This window comes from Lonchura striata, chromosome 20 (genome assembly GCF_046129695.1).
Source record: "Lonchura striata isolate bLonStr1 chromosome 20, bLonStr1.mat, whole genome shotgun sequence".
Lineage (NCBI taxonomy): Eukaryota > Metazoa > Chordata > Aves > Passeriformes > Estrildidae > Lonchura > Lonchura striata.
Genome location: NC_134622.1, coordinates 7,254,777 through 7,272,457, shown reverse-complemented (window position 1 = coordinate 7,272,457; position 17,681 = coordinate 7,254,777). Strand labels below are relative to the sequence as shown.

The 17,681-nt window shown below is 55.0% G+C and overlaps 2 protein-coding genes across 3 annotated transcripts; one reads left to right on the top strand and one right to left on the bottom strand.

Annotated features, from left to right (window-relative positions):
* The first annotated feature begins 2,183 nt into the window (after positions 1-2,183).
* On the top strand, positions 2,184-7,063 carry SLC46A1 (solute carrier family 46 member 1). Its single transcript, XM_021550905.3, has 5 exons — positions 2,184-2,438; positions 2,802-3,654; positions 4,027-4,110; positions 5,052-5,208; positions 5,729-7,063. The coding sequence occupies exons 1-5, from the start codon at positions 2,196-2,198 to the stop codon at positions 5,802-5,804; spliced, it is 1,413 nt and encodes a 470-aa protein (XP_021406580.1). The 5' UTR covers positions 2,184-2,195; the 3' UTR covers positions 5,805-7,063.
* Positions 7,064-7,810: 747 nt separating this feature from the next.
* Positions 7,811-16,854, bottom strand: SARM1 (sterile alpha and TIR motif containing 1). 2 transcript variants are annotated; one of them, XM_077787514.1, is made up of 10 exons: positions 16,403-16,854; positions 13,368-13,986; positions 12,985-13,197; positions 12,771-12,862; positions 11,524-11,759; positions 11,334-11,427; positions 10,787-10,976; positions 10,562-10,683; positions 9,933-10,092; positions 7,811-7,868 (listed from the first exon to the last, which is right to left on the bottom strand). In XM_077787514.1, exons 1-9 carry the CDS (start codon positions 16,852-16,854, stop codon positions 9,963-9,965), a joined length of 2,148 nt encoding a protein of 715 aa, XP_077643640.1. In that variant the 3' UTR covers positions 7,811-7,868; positions 9,933-9,962. The 2 variants fall into 2 exon arrangements, with proteins under 2 accessions (XP_077643640.1, XP_021406522.2); XM_021550847.3 differs by lacking the exon at positions 7,811-7,868 and having other exon boundaries at positions 7,911-10,092.
* Between the last annotated feature and the right edge of the window lie 827 nt (positions 16,855-17,681).

Sequence of the window (17,681 nt, the reverse complement as noted above, 5' to 3'; positions counted from 1 at the left end):
TCAAATTAATCCTATTCTCCCACATCTTGCTTCCATTGAATGTTTAATTACTGTCTGACAGGGTGCAGTGACAGCAGCCTACAGCAAGGTAATTTTTCTGCTTTTTACTCTGTTGCCCTAAGGCTGCGATGGAAATCTAAAGGAACACCTCGTTTTTGTAGCTCTGCAACACAAAGGTTGGCCTCCAGCTGCAGCCTCAGTTATGGAGTGTAAATGCCAATGTGGAAAGGTCTCAGCTGAAGAATTGTGCCTGTTCTTTAAAAAGGTACTTCAGAGATGGTTGCCACTGTCATGAGTCACAACACTTTCAAAGATGCTAAAAGGGAGTTCTGTAAGTGCTTCACTGCAAAATGAGTGGTTTCTAACTTGTCTGAGCTTTTCCTGTGGCCCATGAGCACCTCGGTGCTGTCAGAGGAGCGATGCCAATTTCCATTCGTTTGGAACTGCTCCCGTTTATATAAACAGGTTAATCTAATACTCTGACTTGTGTGCTTTGAATTCGAAGGACAACTTGGTCTTTGCTTCCTGATCTGCTCTTCGAGGCAGCCAAACCTTACAAGAAACCAAACAGCACAGCCAAAACCTTCTTTATTAACTGAATTTCTAAGTTATTTTGTCCTTTATAAAAAGCAGTATTTTCTAACGTGCTGTGAATTATTAGAAGCAATCGCATATTGCTAAATACAATATTTTGCTGATCCTAGCGCAGTTAAAATGTTGATTTTTATTTTGCTTGGTTTGTTGAGTCTGGAGAACACTGAGTGCAGCCTTCCTTGCATTCTGCAGCTTCCTCATGAGGGTGTTGGAGGGGCAGGGGCTGTTCTCTCTGGTGACAACTGAGAGGACCAAGGGAACAGCATGAAGGCATGTCAGGTTTAGGCTGGATATTAGGAAAAGGTTCTTCACCCAGAGGGTGTGCGGGCACTAGCACAGGCTGCTCAGGGAAGTGCTGGAGCCCCGTCCCTGCTGGGATTGAACTGTGTGAAGATGTGGCACTCGGGGACATGGTTTAGCGGTGACTTCGGCCGTGCTGGGTTAACGCTGGACTCGATGGTCTCAGAGGGCTTTTCTCACCTCAGCAATTACACGATTTTGTGGAACATCACCCCTGAGAGCTGCACCGTTAGCACCGGGCTCGCTGCAGCGCCAGCGCCGACGGGTCTCGGGAGCCTCCGCGTTTCCCTGGCGGCGGAGGGAGCGGAGCCGGTCCCGTTCCGGGCGGAGCTGAGCCCGAAACACCGAGCGGAACCCAGCCGGTCCCGTTCCGGGCGGAACCGAGCCGGTCCCGTTCCGAGAGGAGCAGAGCTCGGATAGTTCCGAGCGGAGCCGAGCCGGTCTCATTCCGGGCGGAGCGGAGCCCAGAGCACCGAGCGGAGCCGAGCCGGTCCCGTTCCGGGCGGGGCCGTGTCAGTCCCATCCCGGGCGGAGCCGTGTCAGTCCCATCCCCGGTAGAGCAGAGCCAGTCCCGTTCCGGGCGGGGCCGTGTCAGTCCCGTTCCGGGCGGGGCCGTGTCGGTCCCATCCCCGGTAGAGCAGAGCCAGTCCCGTTCCGGGCGGAGCCGTGTCAGTCCCGTCCCGGGCGGAGCCGAGCCAGTCCCGTTCCGGGCGGGGCCGTGTCAGTCCCGTTCCGGGCGGGGCCGTGTCGGTCCCATCCCGGGCGGAGCCGAGCCAGTCCCGTCCCGGGCGGAGCCGTGTCGGTCCCGTTCCGGGCGGAGCCGAGCCGGTCCCGTTCCGGGCGGAGCCGTCTCAGTCCCGTTCCGGGCGGAGCCGAGCCGGTCCCGTCCCGGGCGGAGCCGTGTCGGTCCCGTTCCGGGCGTAGCCGAGCCGGTCCCGTTCCGGGCGGAGCCGTGTCGGTCCCGTTCCGGGCGGAGCCGAGCCGGTCCCGTTCGGGGCGGAGCCGTGTCAGTCCCGTTCCGGGCGGAGCCGAGCCGGTCCCGTCCCGGGCGGAGCCGTGTCGGTCCCGTTCCGGGCGGAGCCGAGCCGGTCCCGTTCCGGGCGGAGCCGTGTCGGTCCCGTTCCGGGCGGAGCCGTGTCAGTCCCGTCTCGGGCGGAGCCGAGCCGGTCCCGTTCCGGGCGGAGCCGTGTCAGTCCCATCCCGGGCGGAGCCGAGCCGGTCCCGTTCCGGGCGGAGCCGAGCCGGTCCCGTTCCGGGCGGAGCCGTGTCAGTCCCGTTCCGGGCGGAGCCTCCGCCCCCTCATGGCCGCCATGGCCGCTCCGCCGCCCGCCGAGCCGCCGGTGCCCCCCGGCCCGTGCCGCCTGTCGCTGCTCGCCGTGGAGCCGCTGCTCTTCCTGGCCACCGTGTCGCTGGGGCTGCAGGGCCCGCTGGCCACCCAGTACCTGTGGGACCGGCTGGGAGCCGAGCACGGCTACAGCGACCGCAACAGCACCGAGTCCTCCGGCTGCGGGGACGGCAACGCCACCGCCGACCCCCTGCGGCAGGTGGGGACACCGGGAAACGGGGGGTCCGGGGGAGCGGCGGGCTCCGGTGTGGTGAAGAGCTCAGGGGGAGAGCCTGGGGGGCAGGGGAGGCACGGCATAGATGGAGACCCGGGGGGAAAGGCGGGTCCGTGGGACTGGGGAGGCTCACGGTGAACAGGAGGTCCCGGGGGAGAAGGGGAGCTCCGGGGGAACGGGGAGCTTGAGAGGAGCTGGGGGTCCCTGGAAGCAGAGTCGGGAGGGAACGTGAAGCCCCAAAAGGAGCAGGGAGCCCGGAGGGGAAGGGGAGCGTGATGGAAGCCCCAGGAGGAGCAGGGAGCCCAGTGGGTGATGTTGGAGCTCCTCAGCTGCCTGTTTCTCCTGCAGGAGGTGGAAGCTCTGGTGTCCCACTGGAACCTCTACATCAACCTGGGAGGTTTCTTTGTCAGCCTGTTCTCCGTGACTCTCTTCGGTGCGTGGAGCGACAGCGTGGGCCGGCGCCCGGCGCTCATCCTGCCGTGCGCAGGCATGGCCCTGCAGACAGCCATCTACCTGCTGGTCATGTACCTGGAGCTGCACGTCGCCTTCTTTCTCCTGGGACGCATCCTGAGCGGCCTCACGGGCGACTACAACCTGATCCTGGCCAGCTGCTTCTCCTACGTGGCCGACACCAGCGAGCGTCGCGCGCGGACCTTCCGGGTGGCCGTCCTCGAAGCGTGCCTGGGCACCGCGGGCATGGTGGCCAGCATCGGCGGTGGCCAGTGGCGCAGAGCCCAGGGCTACATCAACCCCTTCTGGCTGGCCTTTGCTGCCAGCCTTGCTGCCACTCTCTACGCCGCTTTCTTCCTCCGGGAGTCGGTGAAGCAGAAGAAGGCGGCCAAGCTGTTCACGCTCAGCCACTACAAGGCTGTGTACCGGCTGTACACGGCCCCGGAGCACCCGAGCTCCAGGTGGAAGCTGGCTCTGTACACCCTGGCTTTCTTTCTGATTGTCACGGTGCATTTTGGAGCCAAGGACATCTATGTTTTGTATGAGCTCGGCTCCCCTCTGTGCTGGGCTTCTGATCTCATCGGGTACGGCTCGGCTGCCAGCTACCTGGCTTACCTGAGCAGCCTGGCGGGGCTGAGGCTGCTGCAGCTCTGCCTTGAGGACACCTGGGTGGCAGAGATAGGATTGATCTCCAACATTGCTGGGCTGGTGGTGATTTCCCTTGCTACCACAACGCCACTGATGTTTACAGGTGATGCTGAAGGCTTAAATCCCTGTTTCTCAGGTTTTTGGTGAATTGGTGCTGGTAGTGTGCTTCACGGGGAGTTCAGGCACGTGAAGAAGTTCTGCCTGATGCACCGGCAAAACTGTGGCTTGCTAAGGGCAGTTTTGGCCAAACACTGAAGTTGGAAGTGCATCTGTGTAGCTCCTAGAAGAACATAAGGCTTCCCAGAACTGTATTATGCTGCAGACACAGATTGAAGTGCCTTATGAGATCCAGGATGGTGAACTGTGTCTAAATATAGCAGGGAGACACTGCCAGCAGCTGCAGATTTCTGGGACTGACTGGGGAGACTTTATTTTTCAGGTGAGCTTTCCCTAATGTGCTGTGTCTTACTCACAGGTTACGGAATTCTGTTCCTTTCCATGGCAGCCACTCCAGTCATCAGATCCAAGCTCTCCAAGCTGGTCAGTGAGACAGAACAAGGTAAGGAATTAACCACTGTGCTTCAGCCAGATCCTGAAACACTTTTTTCGTGGAATACTGAAACCAGCCTCTGGGGAAGTTGTGAGTTCCCTGGCTCCTCTGGACTCCTGTGCCCCTGCATTCACCCTCAGGCCCAGGGTGATTTTATTTTTTTTTCCCCCCAAATATTTGTCATTCTTTGATTCAGACTTGCTGCATTTTCAAAATGAGAACAAGGGAAGAAAAGCAGGAATAGTTCATTCATCCATGCATTCATTTCCAAAACTGTTACAAGGAGCAAGAATTAAAATGGATTATATAACAAGGAGAAAAGAGTCATTTTCCTGACCATAACTTTCCTCTGTAGATCAGTAACAGTGGGAAGAATCGGGTGTTTTTGGAGGGTTGTATCATTGACCACGGTGAAAGATCACAGATAACCCGTAGGAGGAGCACATTTGCCTTTTGTCCAGTTATGTGTTTGGAGGGTTTGCACTTGCTGTGAAACACAGCACAGGAATGTCTCCGGGGCAGACAGGGGGAGGAGGGAATCCAGGTGGCAACGATTGAGAGGTGATTTTGCAAAACTCCTGTTTCTTGTTTTAGAACGGCGATGGCACGTACAGCGGATTTATGGTGCTAAATCTTGTGCTGTACTTAATGTTTAACAAGTGATAAGAGGTGCCCTGGCCTGAAGCATTTACAATCCAGCTGATGGATAATATCCTGGGCATCTCCTGATACAAAACCTGCAGGTTGGTGAGGTGGTCATGGCCACAGGCTGGACGTGCCAAGCCAGTCCTGTCCCACCTTACCACTCTTGATATTCACACACCTTTCTGATGGCAAGTGCAAACCCTTGGAAAGATTGGCAGAATCCACTGAGGGTGATGTGTTACAGCTGTTTACAGGCAATAACCACCTGCCTATCTCACCATTAACCTCTTATCTCTCTTTTCCAGGTGCTCTCTTTGCTTCTGTTGCCTGTGTGGAAGGGCTGTGTTCACTCGTGTCTACAGGAGTGTTCAACTCTCTCTACCCTGCCACCTTGCACTTCATGAGGGGATTCCCATTTCTCTTTGGGGCTATAATCCTCCTTATTCCAGCAGCTATCCTTGGGTAATTTACTTCAAATGTCCAAACTTTGCCATGCAATGTCATATGGAAAATACTCTTTACTCTTAGGATAGAAGCTAGCAGTTTTTAAGGCATATTTTCAGTTCTGGTTGTGAGAGGGTGTCTGGTGTTCCAGTAAAAAGGTGCAGGTCATTTTGTTTGGAATCTGAATCCTAGGGATAAACCTGCAGCCTGAGTAATGTAGTTGCCAATATTCAAAGTGCTCCCACCAGCCTCAATGGAATCCAAAATCTGGAACTGAATTTGAAAGTTCTTCACGGAAGAGATGGAGCTCTCTCAGCAGTCTCTCTTCCTGTAATTTCTTTCGTAATTGAAGCAGTTTTGTTGTGATAGAAAACAAATCCCCTGGTAGGTTCAGGGAGAGGGAATGTATTTGGATTTGCAGAAGTGCAGCAGCTCCTGGCAGGGTCATTTTGGTTTTTCTTCCTCTGAAATTTTTAAGACTCAATTCAGCAACATCCCCATGTGCCTTTTGAAGCTGAAACTGTTAATTCTTTTCTAGGTGGATACAAATCTGGGATTCAAAACGCGACTACAACCACTTCCAAGATGCTTCCCTGTCCCCCACAAAAGACTGAATTTAACACCAAGGAATTGGCCAGCATGGCAGTGTCCACCTGAAGACTACACTTTATTCTTCCCTCAAAGGACAGATCAGTGTGGGAGGGACACTCTGCTTGTCCTTACTAACTTCTAAATGCCAAGCAGTTGGAAATCACAGGAGGAACTTGATTTGGAGCTGTGAATGCCTCCTCAACATTGTGTTGGCTCGTCTGTCAGAGAAAACCCAAGAGACACAAAAGCCAATCAAGCTGGTGTGGGCCTTTTGCAAGGCTGGTTTGTGGTTTGGGGTTTGGTGGGGCCAGAAGGCTCTGCCATGCTTTAAGTGGGGAGAAAGGAGTGAGTTCTGGTTTAATTGCTGAGCATTTTCCCCTCAGAGTATTCCAGCAGATGAGCTGATGGTGTGGGTGAGGCACAGGCTGAAGCAGAGGCACCCAGCAGTGTTCTGCTGGGGATCTGTGCTCCAGATCACCACATTGCCAGTAAAAACCCAACAAATGTGACATGCCAGACCCCAAAACTCCTTATGGAGAGGAGTGGTTTAGCACAGGAGTGCTATTGCTGTCCTTACTGGCTGCACCAGCTTCAGTTTTGCAAGTCAGAGGTGTCCAAAGATGAGGATCTAATTCCTGAAGTGTTGGTAGGAGTGCCAGTGGTATGTCCTGCCTGTCTGCAGCTCAGCCCAGGATCTCAGAGGTGGTTTTGAGAGGTAAAAGATCATCTGAGAATACTGCAGGGCCAGTAGAAGAAATCCTGGGTTGGGAGGGACCCACGAGGATCCTTGGAGCAACACCTGTAGGTGCCTTAATTGCCAGTTGCCAAAAGCTATGGAGTTAAGGAGAAAATGGTCAGGATTGTTCCCCCCTTATAATGCAGATCTGAGCCCCAGTCCTGTGAAATCCCTGCTGTGCTTATCCAGAGGCCTTCCTCAGCAAGCTGCTGTGGGGACAGGACTAGTGTCTTTAAGATTAATCTTTTTTGTTGTATGTGGTGTAATCTTGTGTTAATGACCTCAGTTCTGCTGCTTGCCCTGGGATCTGTTGATGCCAGCAAGAAACCCCACGTCCATGGTGCTTGTAATTGTTCTTTCCAAAGCATTATCTGTGTTGCTACAATCCTTTTTTTTTTCCCCAACGTGCCATAAACCAGCAGTTCTGTGTACACTGCACTGCACATACTGGTCAGGTACATGCAGTAATGACTTTACTATTACTTTCAGAATGATTAAAACCTCCATGCTCTTTTATGGTTCATAAAACTCTGGATATCTTGTGCAGCTGTTGATATCGTTTGTCCTTGACTCGTTCGAGGTTTCTCTCCATTATTTTCCTTCTCAGTCCTTTATTGAAGACTGCAGTAAAGAAGGAGCAGCAGGAATTTATCTGTCTCGTGGAGAATGAGTGTGTGAGAGTGAAAAGTCAGGGAAAATGCAGGTTTGGGCCTAGCAAGCAGCCAAAATTTGCTTTTCCTGACCACCAGAGTAAAGCTTGCAGGAGAGCTTCATCTGAAACCTGTCCTTCAGTGTGCAGAAAATGTGAAATGCTTGTACCCAGCTTTGTCCCTGTCCATTGGGAGTTCGTGGTAAAAGCAGAACTGGGGAGCAGAGAAGCAGGGAGGATTTAAGGTCTTGGTGTTATGCCACTTGCTCCAAGCAGTTGTGCCAGGGAAGGTGGGAATTGCAGGTCTGATTGCTGGGCCCAGCCTGGAATTGGCCTCCCTGAGAAACAGAGCATGCTGTCAATCTTGCAGTAGATGTTTGTGGCTGAGCTGATTGTGAATTGAAGCCCTCTCCACCCCGTGGGTGCCAATTCAAGCAGTGTTGTGCAGTGAGGTGAAACCTGGCTCTGCATGGGGACAGATTCAATGGCAGCTATTATGCCTTATTAAAAAAATTAGACCAAACTTTTTCTAGGCCATCCTCCAAGAGTTGCAACAGTGGAGCCGTGGCTGGTGACAGCAGGCAGAGTCTCTCTTGGGGTGCAGTGCATCAGTCCATGCAAAGGGGAGTGGGAAGTGAGGGAATGGTGCTTGGGAATGTCAGTTCTGCTTCATGGTGCCAAGGGAAAACAAGTGTGAAAAGCCTGCAGGGAGAGAAACACGTGATACAGACAAAGGAGAGGGGATTTAGAGTAAAAAACAGATTTATTAATAATGCCTGACTGAATAACTCCAAACACTATTGACATGGCACAGCAAAGGAATGAGGGAGGGTGAGGACAGAGGAATTTATTTCCTTGGGTCTGCTCCAGCTGGAAGGGCTGGGGATGGGATGCCTTGCCAGAAGCAGGGCAAGTTCATTAAGGTGAAGATAATGATGGGGAAACAGGAGGAGTCACAGTCTGGGCAGCTGGAGCAGGAGATGGGATCTCGTGTCAGGTGAGACACCTGAGCTGTGGAGAGCAGGTAAATCTCCACACTGAGCTGGGTGAGGAGGCTGATTGCTACAGAGCTCCTGGGAAACAAGACACAACCATCTCACCAGCTGTTATTGCAGGGAGAAAAATCCTTGGGTCTGTTTGTGTGGGACTCCTTCCGTGGCCATGGAGGCCTTGCCATTCCGTTACTGAAGGCTTTTCCCTGCAGCAGCTCACAAGAGGCTTTTATCCTTGGGCAGATTCACCTTTGGGCTCATCTGCTGCCTTGTTATTTATCCTGGAGATTAGCTGGATTCTGAGTCTGATGAATGCTGGGCAAATATGGCTATTAACCTTTCACTGGAGAGCAAAGATGCCATTAACTGTGAGCTGATAAGAGCTATCCATAAAGCACCAAAATTAACTTTTTTTTTTTCCCTGAACTGTTGGTGGATCCAAGCCAAAAGAAGAAAGTGTGTTCCTGACAGTGAAAGCAGGGCTCCAGGGAGAGCCAGGAGGAGGACAGGGTGGCTGAAACTCCTTGTTACCTCCTGAAAAGGTTGAGGTTTTTCTGAAGCAGGGATTGGAAGAGGAGCCTGTTGCTTCTGCAAGGTGATTCAGCAGCCTGGAGTGTGGAATGCAGGGATTTGTGTCAGGAATGCCCATGTTTCCTCACCAGCAGTGTTGGCAGCAGGTCCTGGAGCATCCTTTGCCAGCCCTTTGCAAAAACTCTGCTTTTCCTTGATATTTTAATGTAAGGAGCTGCAAAAACCCCCAGTGGGTGTTGAGAAGAGGTTGATAGGAAGAAACAAGTGCTACTTGGAATTGCATCCAGCAATGAGCAGGGACAGCCCCAGGGAGCTCAGCCAGGGCTGTGGGGGTGTGGTGGTCAGCAGAGAGATTCACCAGCTCCTGCTGACACACAGACCACAGGAGCAGGATAAAACACAGCTGTGGAGCAGGATAAAATACAGCCACAATGTAGAATTACTCCACAAGCACAGCAATTAGCATCTTCCCTGCATGGATTTCAAGTTTTCCAGGGTCACAATCCAGCCTCCAGTGCCCTGAAAATACAGACCTGATAAAGTGCTGAAGCTGAGACTTCAGGTGGAGGGAAGGAGGGTATTTGAAAAGCACTTTTTGCAGAGATCCTGCAGAAACTTCATGTGGCCTAACCCCAAATTTCCAGTGTCAGAGTTAAGAGCACACAGAGGTTTTGCAGCACTGGGAGGTGGAAGTCTTTTGAGGAGGGAAGAAGCTCTTGTGATACAGGGACATTTCTGGGAAAGATAAAGCACTTCAGAAGGCCCCTGTGGGTTATCTTTCCCAAACACAAAGATTTTGTTAGGGCTTAGTTTTTATTTGCCCTTTCCTGCTCTCAGTTTCTGACCACAGGGATATTCCTGGGGCACAAGGCAGAGCCTCACCTTCCTCTCAGTTGTGTCCTCTTACGATGGATTCTCAACACTTCTCCGATTTTCAGTTCTCCAAAGATTCTCCCTCTTTGGACGTGTTTCTAGGGGAAGCTGCAGCTGCTTGTGGGGGTCTGGATGGTGCCAGTCCCCCTCACACCCCGTGCATGTCCTGCCACCCCACAGGAGGACGTGGGAGACACAGAATCCATCCCAGATTCAGCCTGCCTTGGCTCCCCCGGCCTGAGTGCTGGCCCTTGGGGCGGGGGGCTTATATTTGGGGGGAGAGGAGGGAGTAAGAGCCACAGGTTTTCTCTCAAAGATAGAAAAAAGTCAGGAGGGATAAATTTGGAACCCCCACAAAAAAAGGGGTCACCTGGGAGGCTCTGAGGCTGCTGTCCTGGTTCTAGCTCTGCCCCAGGGAGTGCAGACAGTCCAGCCCGTTCTCCGAGCCAGCCGAGGAGTCCCGGGAGGAGCGGCCCTGGAGAAAGCGGATGATTTTGTCAATCGTGGCCTCCTGGTACTCGTGGGACCACCTGTATTGAGGGGAAAAATGTGATGTTTAATTTTTCTGCTGTGTGTGGGCTGCCACAAGATAGCTCAGTTCATCTGGGCCAGGAGCCAGAGACCCCTTTGCTCCACCCCAGCTCTCTAGGAGCTCCCTTTTCCCCAGGGATGCTGCAGAACACCCTGCCAGGCTGGGATGCATCAAGGCAAAACAGGAGGGGAAAGAAACCCAGGTGAGCTGTAAAACCTGCCAGCATCACTCCTGCCTGAGGATGGGTGCCCTCCCAGCAGCCCCAGCACAACACCAACAGCAGGGATGTGGTGGGAACCTTTGCTCCTTGCAAGCTCTGCAGCACCTGGAGTGACTCAGTGTCCCTTTGACCTGTTCTGCCACCCTCATCTGTTTGTCCCAATGTCCTTGGGTTCTTTGCTACTCCTTATGCAAGTTGTTCTCCCCAGGTGACAAGGAACCCCATGGCACAGGTTGCTTTTACTTACATGATACCATTAAATTTCAGGACAGCCCTCATGTCCTTGGGAAGCGTTTCTGGGTCTGGCCACTCAAAATGGTCTGTAACAGGTACAATGTTCTTCCCAGAGTTCAGGGCTGTCACAATCTCCTGCAGGAACAGAACATGCAGGTGCTCATGGCTTGGATCAGCCCCTCACCAGCTCCCTCCCACTCCAATGTCCACAGAGGTCCCACCTGGTGGCGTCTCTTACCTTGTGTACCCAGTCCTTGCACTCGGGGTCCTCCATGCATTTATCAAGTGCGTTTGGTGAGAGGACGAGCACAAAATTCCTGGCACTCAGCACGCTCTGGATCAGCTTATCTTCAAACTTCCCTGCCTCCAGCTTCTCCACGTCGATGAACACGCTGAAGCCATGGAGCTGCAGGTGGACCTTCAGCAGGCTGGTGGCAAGAGGGGACAGCACCATGAGGAGAGGTTTCATTTGCTGTCTCACCACGTTGGCTGAAACATGGTGAGACAGAGGAGCAGGGAATGAGATGCCAGCTCCGGCAGAGAACACGAGGAGCTGAGGCTGGCTGCCAGCTGTGCTCCCCTACAGCCCAAGGAGCGTGAGGAAAGGGTGCCAAGGTGGCGGTGACAGGACTGGGAATTGGCCTGCCCACTGAGCGGCTTATCACGTGTGCTGTCGCCATTTGCTCTGCAGTTTTGGCAGCCTTTCCTTCCTCCCCATTCCACACTTTTCCCACAGCTGACCACCCACCTTCCCTCTGGGCTTCGCCGTTCCCTGCAGGGCTCACCTGGCCAGCTGCGAGCCGGTGCTCCTCCGGTAGCTGATGAAGACGTCGGTCCCGTTGGACGTGGTTTGCAGCGTGATGGGGGAGTGCAGCGTTTCTAGACAGCGCAAAAACAACCACCACAAGTGAAAAACCACCCGGCGGCTCATCCCAAAGACCCCTCCAGCCCCTTCCCTCCTGCTGGGAGGCGCACCCCTGGCCGCGGTGAGGATGCGGACGCGGTGGAAGCCGGTGTGGATGTGGCAGTCGTCCTGCAGCTGCTGCTCCGTCACGCGGTGCAGGAAGTTGCGGTCGATGCCGCAGGTGAGCAGGTTGTAGGTGTACTGACGGAATTTGGGGTCGATGCCCCCCAGCCAGTCGGCCAGGTTGCTGCGGTCGCAGGTGGAGTAGTTGGCGAAGGTCTTGAGCTCCGTCAGCTCCCGGAAAAACCTGGTGGAGGGACAAACGGAGCACCAGGCAGCGCTCAGAGACACATGGCACCGTGTCTTTTAAGGAGGGGATTCTTGAAGGAGCTACAGACAGGACCTCTGAGTTGTTTTAGGTGATGTGGTTTATTTTTCTTATCTTCTGCATAGGTAGGAAGGGTGAGTTCGGCTCACATCTTTAGCACAAGGTTCAGAAGGTCACGAGACTTCTAGTTACAAGTTTTTTAAGGATTTATTGACCAATAAAACACTGCTAACAAGGATATTTATGCTTTTGACTTAATCCTTAAATGTTTTGTCTTATGGACTCGTGGTACAATGTAGGTTTTCTTAACCAATTATTTTATAACACACAAACCTACGCTACTACATTCTAAACTTCTTGTTTATCTTTGTAGCTACTTTTATTTTTTCCTATATCTTAAACTATAAACCTGTAAACTTTCCTCTTCTTAACGTGTCCCTCGTTTAAACTATAAATCCACATTCTCACTTCTAGCACCTAAGTTTGGAAGCTTTTTCCAAGGTCTCAAATCAAATCCTATGTTTAATTCTAAGCTTTGGCTTACAAGCCCAGAGTTCTGAGAGTTCCCTGCATTTTGGATTTCCAACTTTTACCTGCTCAGGAGGGAGTGCAGCTCCATGCTGGGGTGAATGATGAGCTCCAGGAGCAGCAAACAGAGGAACAGCTGCATGGGAGCTCTGGTCCTTGGGACACCGAGGTGTGAGCAGCTCAGCTAAGGGTAAGTTCCCATCTTTTGGGAAGGATCCCACCTGCCCTGTGCCATAGGTGGTCTTTCCCCCGCCCACACCTCTGCTGTGCAGTGGTGCCATTACAGAAATCTCTCTGGGACTGCAAAGAGTGCAATGGAAAAGCCCTGGCAGTCCAGGTTTTGCATTTGGAGGATCTCTGTTCCTGTTTTTGCAAGAAGGGAAAGGCAGAAACCTTGTCCCTGGCTCTGCCATTGTGCTACTGGCCCTGAGGGAGTCCAGTGTGTCCTGGTGGCGGTCCTACCTTTTCCGAGTGATGCTGGAGTCCATCCCCAAATCCTTCTGCAGCTCCTGCTCTGTCAGCCTCAGGAGAATGTCCCCATCCACCTGGTGATCCTGCCAAGAGAAATCCAGGCTGGAAAGGTCCCAGGAAAAGCTGGGTGAGATGCTTGCACATCTGCTGCGAGATGGGACAGAAGTGTCCATCCATGTGTCCCTCCCCCAGCACAGAGCCCTACCAGGAATCTCTGGCAGTATTTGTTGAATCCGATCTGCTGCAGCCACGTCTGCACCTCGCAGGACTTCCAGTTGGGAACCGTGGGCAGGATGCGCCGAGGGACCTCCTCCCCAATCATGCGCAGCACCTTTTTGGCCAGGGAGGAGGTGGTACTGCTGGTGGAGTAGCACACAATCCTCTTCAGGCTCTGTGTAGCCCCGATCTCACTGAAAATCTGTGGACACAAAGGGAAGAGACATCACTTTGCTTCCCCTCATCCTCTTCCCAACAAGCTGTGCCGGGCCAGTGAGAACCAAGGTGTTTGGCGAGCAAAAGACACCGAGATGCAGCTGTGGCACCCCCTCCCTTTGTCATCACCTTCCTCCAGGCCAACCTACCCTTTACCTGTGTTTTCTTCTGCCTGGCTTTGATGGCAGCCTCGGTGCAGAGGTAGAAGGCGGCGATGCACTGGGCTTCCAGCCGGGAGCTGTCCAGCAGGGGCACGAGGCGCTGCAGGTCCTGCGCCGTCCTGCCCTGGATGTTGTCACTGCTGCCCAGCATCTGGCGGGCGAACTGCTCGGGGTCCAGCGAGGCGATGAAGGGCTCCACCAGCGCCAGCGTCCCCGAGCGCTCCACCTCCTTCTCGATCTCCTTGTTGGTGGCCAGCACTGTGATGGCCAGGCAGGCGTGCAGTCGGATCAGCTCGTCGTCTTTGGAGAAGGCCAGGGGGAAAAGCCACTCTGCCGCCTTCTTCTCGATCATCAGGCGCTGGTTGGCCTGGCCCCCGTACATGGCGCAGTTGGCCAAGGCCATGGCGCAGTGGCGCAGCACGGCGGGGTCCGTCCAGCGGCACCAGTACAGGATGGTGTCCAGGCCTCCGTCGGAGATGAGCTGGAAGCAGGTCTCCTCCGTGTGTTTGAACATGTGCTCCAGGATCCCAGCGATGCTCTCAGCCAGCTGGGGGACGTCCCGCTCCTTGGCTAAGTTCAGGATTACGCCCAGACCGATGCGAGCGATGCGGTCCCTGTGGGAAGGAGATGGGGAGGAGGGGCAGATGGACGTGCAAGGAGTGACAGCAGTGACTGGTGTGGCCCGTGCCTTGGTGACATTTATCCCAGGGCAGAGATGTTTCCCTGTAGGACACAGCTGCCAGATATGCAATGCAACAAGATGCAGCAGGCTGGTGTTGGAGGAGCCTGTGTGGGTCTGATGGAAGAATCTGTGATGGGGTGCACAGCCCAGGACCCCCTCACTGGATGCTCTCATGCTCGAGGTAGGATCTTCACAGCAATAACAGGCAGGGTGGGTTAATGCCAGGCTGGAAATGGATCTGCTGGGCCAGCACTGCTGTGGTGTGGAGCTGTTTTGTGTTTGGGAATGAAACTTGTTTGTCACCTAAGCACTGCTCAAAGCAGCCAAGCAGCCGTGTCCACATGTCTGGGGGTCTGTCTGTCCTGGGATGGCAGCTAGAGGGAAGCTCTTTACTTCTTCACCCTGCACTCTTCTGGAAGAGGACAGCAAGAACCTGGGGTATGTGGCCAAGGGCCACCAGCTGCTGCTTGTTCATGGCTGATCTTGGGAGGCCTGTGCTTAAAATGACACCTGAATGGAGCAGTGCCTTGAAAATGCAGTGAGGAAGGGGAAAATCAGGGTCATAGAATGATTGGGGCTGGAAGGGACCTGAAAACTCATCCAGGTCCAAGCCCCTGCCATGGGCAGGGACACCTCCCACCAGACCAGGTTGCTCCAAGCCCTGTCCAACCTGATCTTGGACACCTTGAGGGATGGAGCAGCCACAGCTTCTAAGGGCAAACTGTGCCAAGACCTTACCACCCTCCGAGATGAGCTCTTTGCTGTGCTCCCATGAGCTTTCCTGGGGTGAGTGGCAGCTCCACCCTCGGCAGTGGCCATTTGGTGCCGTGCTGGAGCTGCTCTGTTAGTGAGGCAGCACTGGCACTGCTGCCCCATGCCCTGCTGCTCAGGAGGGCAGTGGTGGGGTGATGGCACACCAGCCTCTGTGCTGGCAGGCAGGAAGAACATTTCTGGGAAGCCTGTGACCCACAGGGCTCTCACTGACCTTGGGGTGGGTTTGACAGGAAATGTTGTGAAGAGCCCGGGGGAAAAAAAAAAAAAAAAAGCCCTCAGCCTGGTCTGGCTCCGAGCCCGGACTCAGCCATGGAGCTGGATGACAAACACAGGTCCCCGACTCCCTGCAGCTGCAGATGGAGCCAGGACCTGTCCAGCTCCCAGTTAAACACCTCTGCTGCTGTGCACAGACTGGGGGAGTCCTGCAAGTGAGAGGCTTGGAGCCAAAGGGGAGCCCCACACCTCCCTGCCATGGCTCAGAAGTTGTGGGAAGGGAGGGGCTGGAGTGCCATGGCTGCTCCAAGACCCTGGCCCATGAACTGCTCCTGGAGCAGAAACAACTCCAGCAAATGCTTTCTTTTGCTAAGGAGCTGAGTACTGAATGTAGACCATGCCAGTGATGCTTCCTGGGATTAAATTCCACCCTAATGGGCTTTCCTGATTTAGCTGCTGCTTTTTTTTCTTGCCAGTGCATGAAGTGAGGCCCCAGCTGTGAGTCCACAACCTTCCAGCAAGAAACATCCTCCAGAAAGCCAGGCCAGGCTCCCTCAACATACTCTCCAGAGCCCTGGCTGGGGCTGGGTTGGGGTGCTCTGAGGGAGAGCAGAGGTGGTGGAGTGCATTTGGGGTGTTGGAAGGGTGAGATGAGTGCGGGTGCTGATTTGGATGTGTCAGGTGTGCACATGCACCTTTGTACATGCACACACACACTCAGGCACACACTGCCACCCCACCATGCCCAGGCTCTGACAGGGACATCCCAGCACCTCTCACCTGTGCTGGGCAGCAGCACATGCACCTGAGCTAGGGGCTGAGGGCTGCTGACCAGCTGCCACCTCCTTATGGCTTCATCCCAGCCCTGGGCAGCAGCAGGAAGGCTTTGGGAAGTGGCTTTGTCCTCCTCGTGCTGCAGTTATGGTCAAAGGGGAGTCACGTCTTGGCCTTTGGGTCAGATGAGCCAAACTGACTCAGCTTCACCTGGCTGGGGGGGGCTCAGGGGGACACCCCAGTCCTCACCAGCATCCCTGGGCTGGGGCTGGTCCTCCCCCCTCCAGATATGGGGGAAGGGAGCAGGTCATTGTCTGGGCACAAGCACTGGCTGTGGGGGGATGTGGTGGGGACCCGAGGGGGGTTTGTGCAACAGAGGGCACTCACAGCTGGGAATTTGTGGGGGTGTGACATGGGTAAAGGTAGGTCAAGGCCAGGTTGGATTGACTGGTCTGTGGAAGGTGTCCCTGCCATGGCAGGGGGTTGGGACGAGGCCTTGAAGGTCCTTTTGAACCCAAAGCGTGCCCGGGGTGCTGGGGAGGGCCGTGCCTGGCAGGGTGAGGCTGAGGGGCTCTTTGCAGACTCACCGGTTTTCCGCCACCAGGATCTGCTCCAGGAGTTTTCCTGCCTGGCACTTGGTCTCCAGCTCGGCGGTGTAGAGCAGGTTGAGCAGCAGGTCCAGGCCCCCCTCGAGGCGGATCGCATCGCACAGCACCTTGGCCACGTCCCTCCCCACGGCGGGCATCCTCCAGGCCTCCTCCACCAGGCGGAACGCCTCGGAGAGAGCCGCCCGCAGCCCCTCGGCCGTGGGCGCCCGCGCGGCGTGGGCGATGGCCCGGCGGAGCGCGGGCAGGACCCGCTCCAGCGCCTCCCGCACCTCGCTGCCCACCCCGGGGGAGACCCCGCCGTGCTCCCGGGGGCTGCCCCCGCCCGCCCAGCCGCCAGCCCGGCTCACACACTCGGGCACCGCCAGCCGCTCCGCGCTCGCCATGGCCAGGGAGCGGCCCAGGGCGTGCAGCGGCAGCAGCAGGGCGAGCATCGGCGGCGGCTACCGCGGCATCCCGTGCGGCGGGGACGCGTCCCGCTGCCCCCGCGGCCCCGTCGGGATGCGGGGCTGCAAGCGGGGCGGGATCCGCCTTCCCCGAGCCGGGCTTAGCATCCCGGTGCCCGGGGCTGATGTCATTGAGAGCAGGCGCCGCCTCTCCAAGGAGGGGCTCGGTCCCGGAGCTGCAGCCCCCTCCCGCTGCGGGTGCCCCCTGAGCCCCCCTGACACCAGCCCCGGGATGATCTAACAGAAGCGTGGAGGTGGCACCTGGGGACATGGTCCGGCGGTGCCGGGATAACGGCTGGAATCGGTCTTAGAGGGCTTTTCTGACCTAAATGTTGTGTTTCTGTGATTGTGGCCTTTCAGTGCTCAAATAGGGCTCATTTAAAAAAAAAAAAAAAAAAAAAAAAGAGAAAGTGACTTTTTACACGGATAGATACCGATTGAACAAAGGAGAGCCGTTTTAAAATAAAATATGAGAGATTTAGATTAGATACTAAGCTAACATTTTTACTTGTGAAGTACTTGTTCAGGGAGGCTGTGGATGTCCCGACCCTGGAAGTGTCCAAGGCCAGGTTAACGGGGCTTGGAGCAACCTGGGAGAGTGGAACGCGACAGGATTTGGAGCTAGACAATTTTTCATTTTCAACCCAAACCATTCTATTTCTAGCCCTCCCTGTCCAGCCTGAGCTGGGGCTTGTCCTGCTGTCCCCGTGGCCCACATCCCCCAGTGTGCCCGAGGGGCTGCTGCGGTGTCACTCCCGTGGCAGGCAGCGACACCCACGCTGATTTTTCAGGACACCTCTTCAGGACCCTCTGTG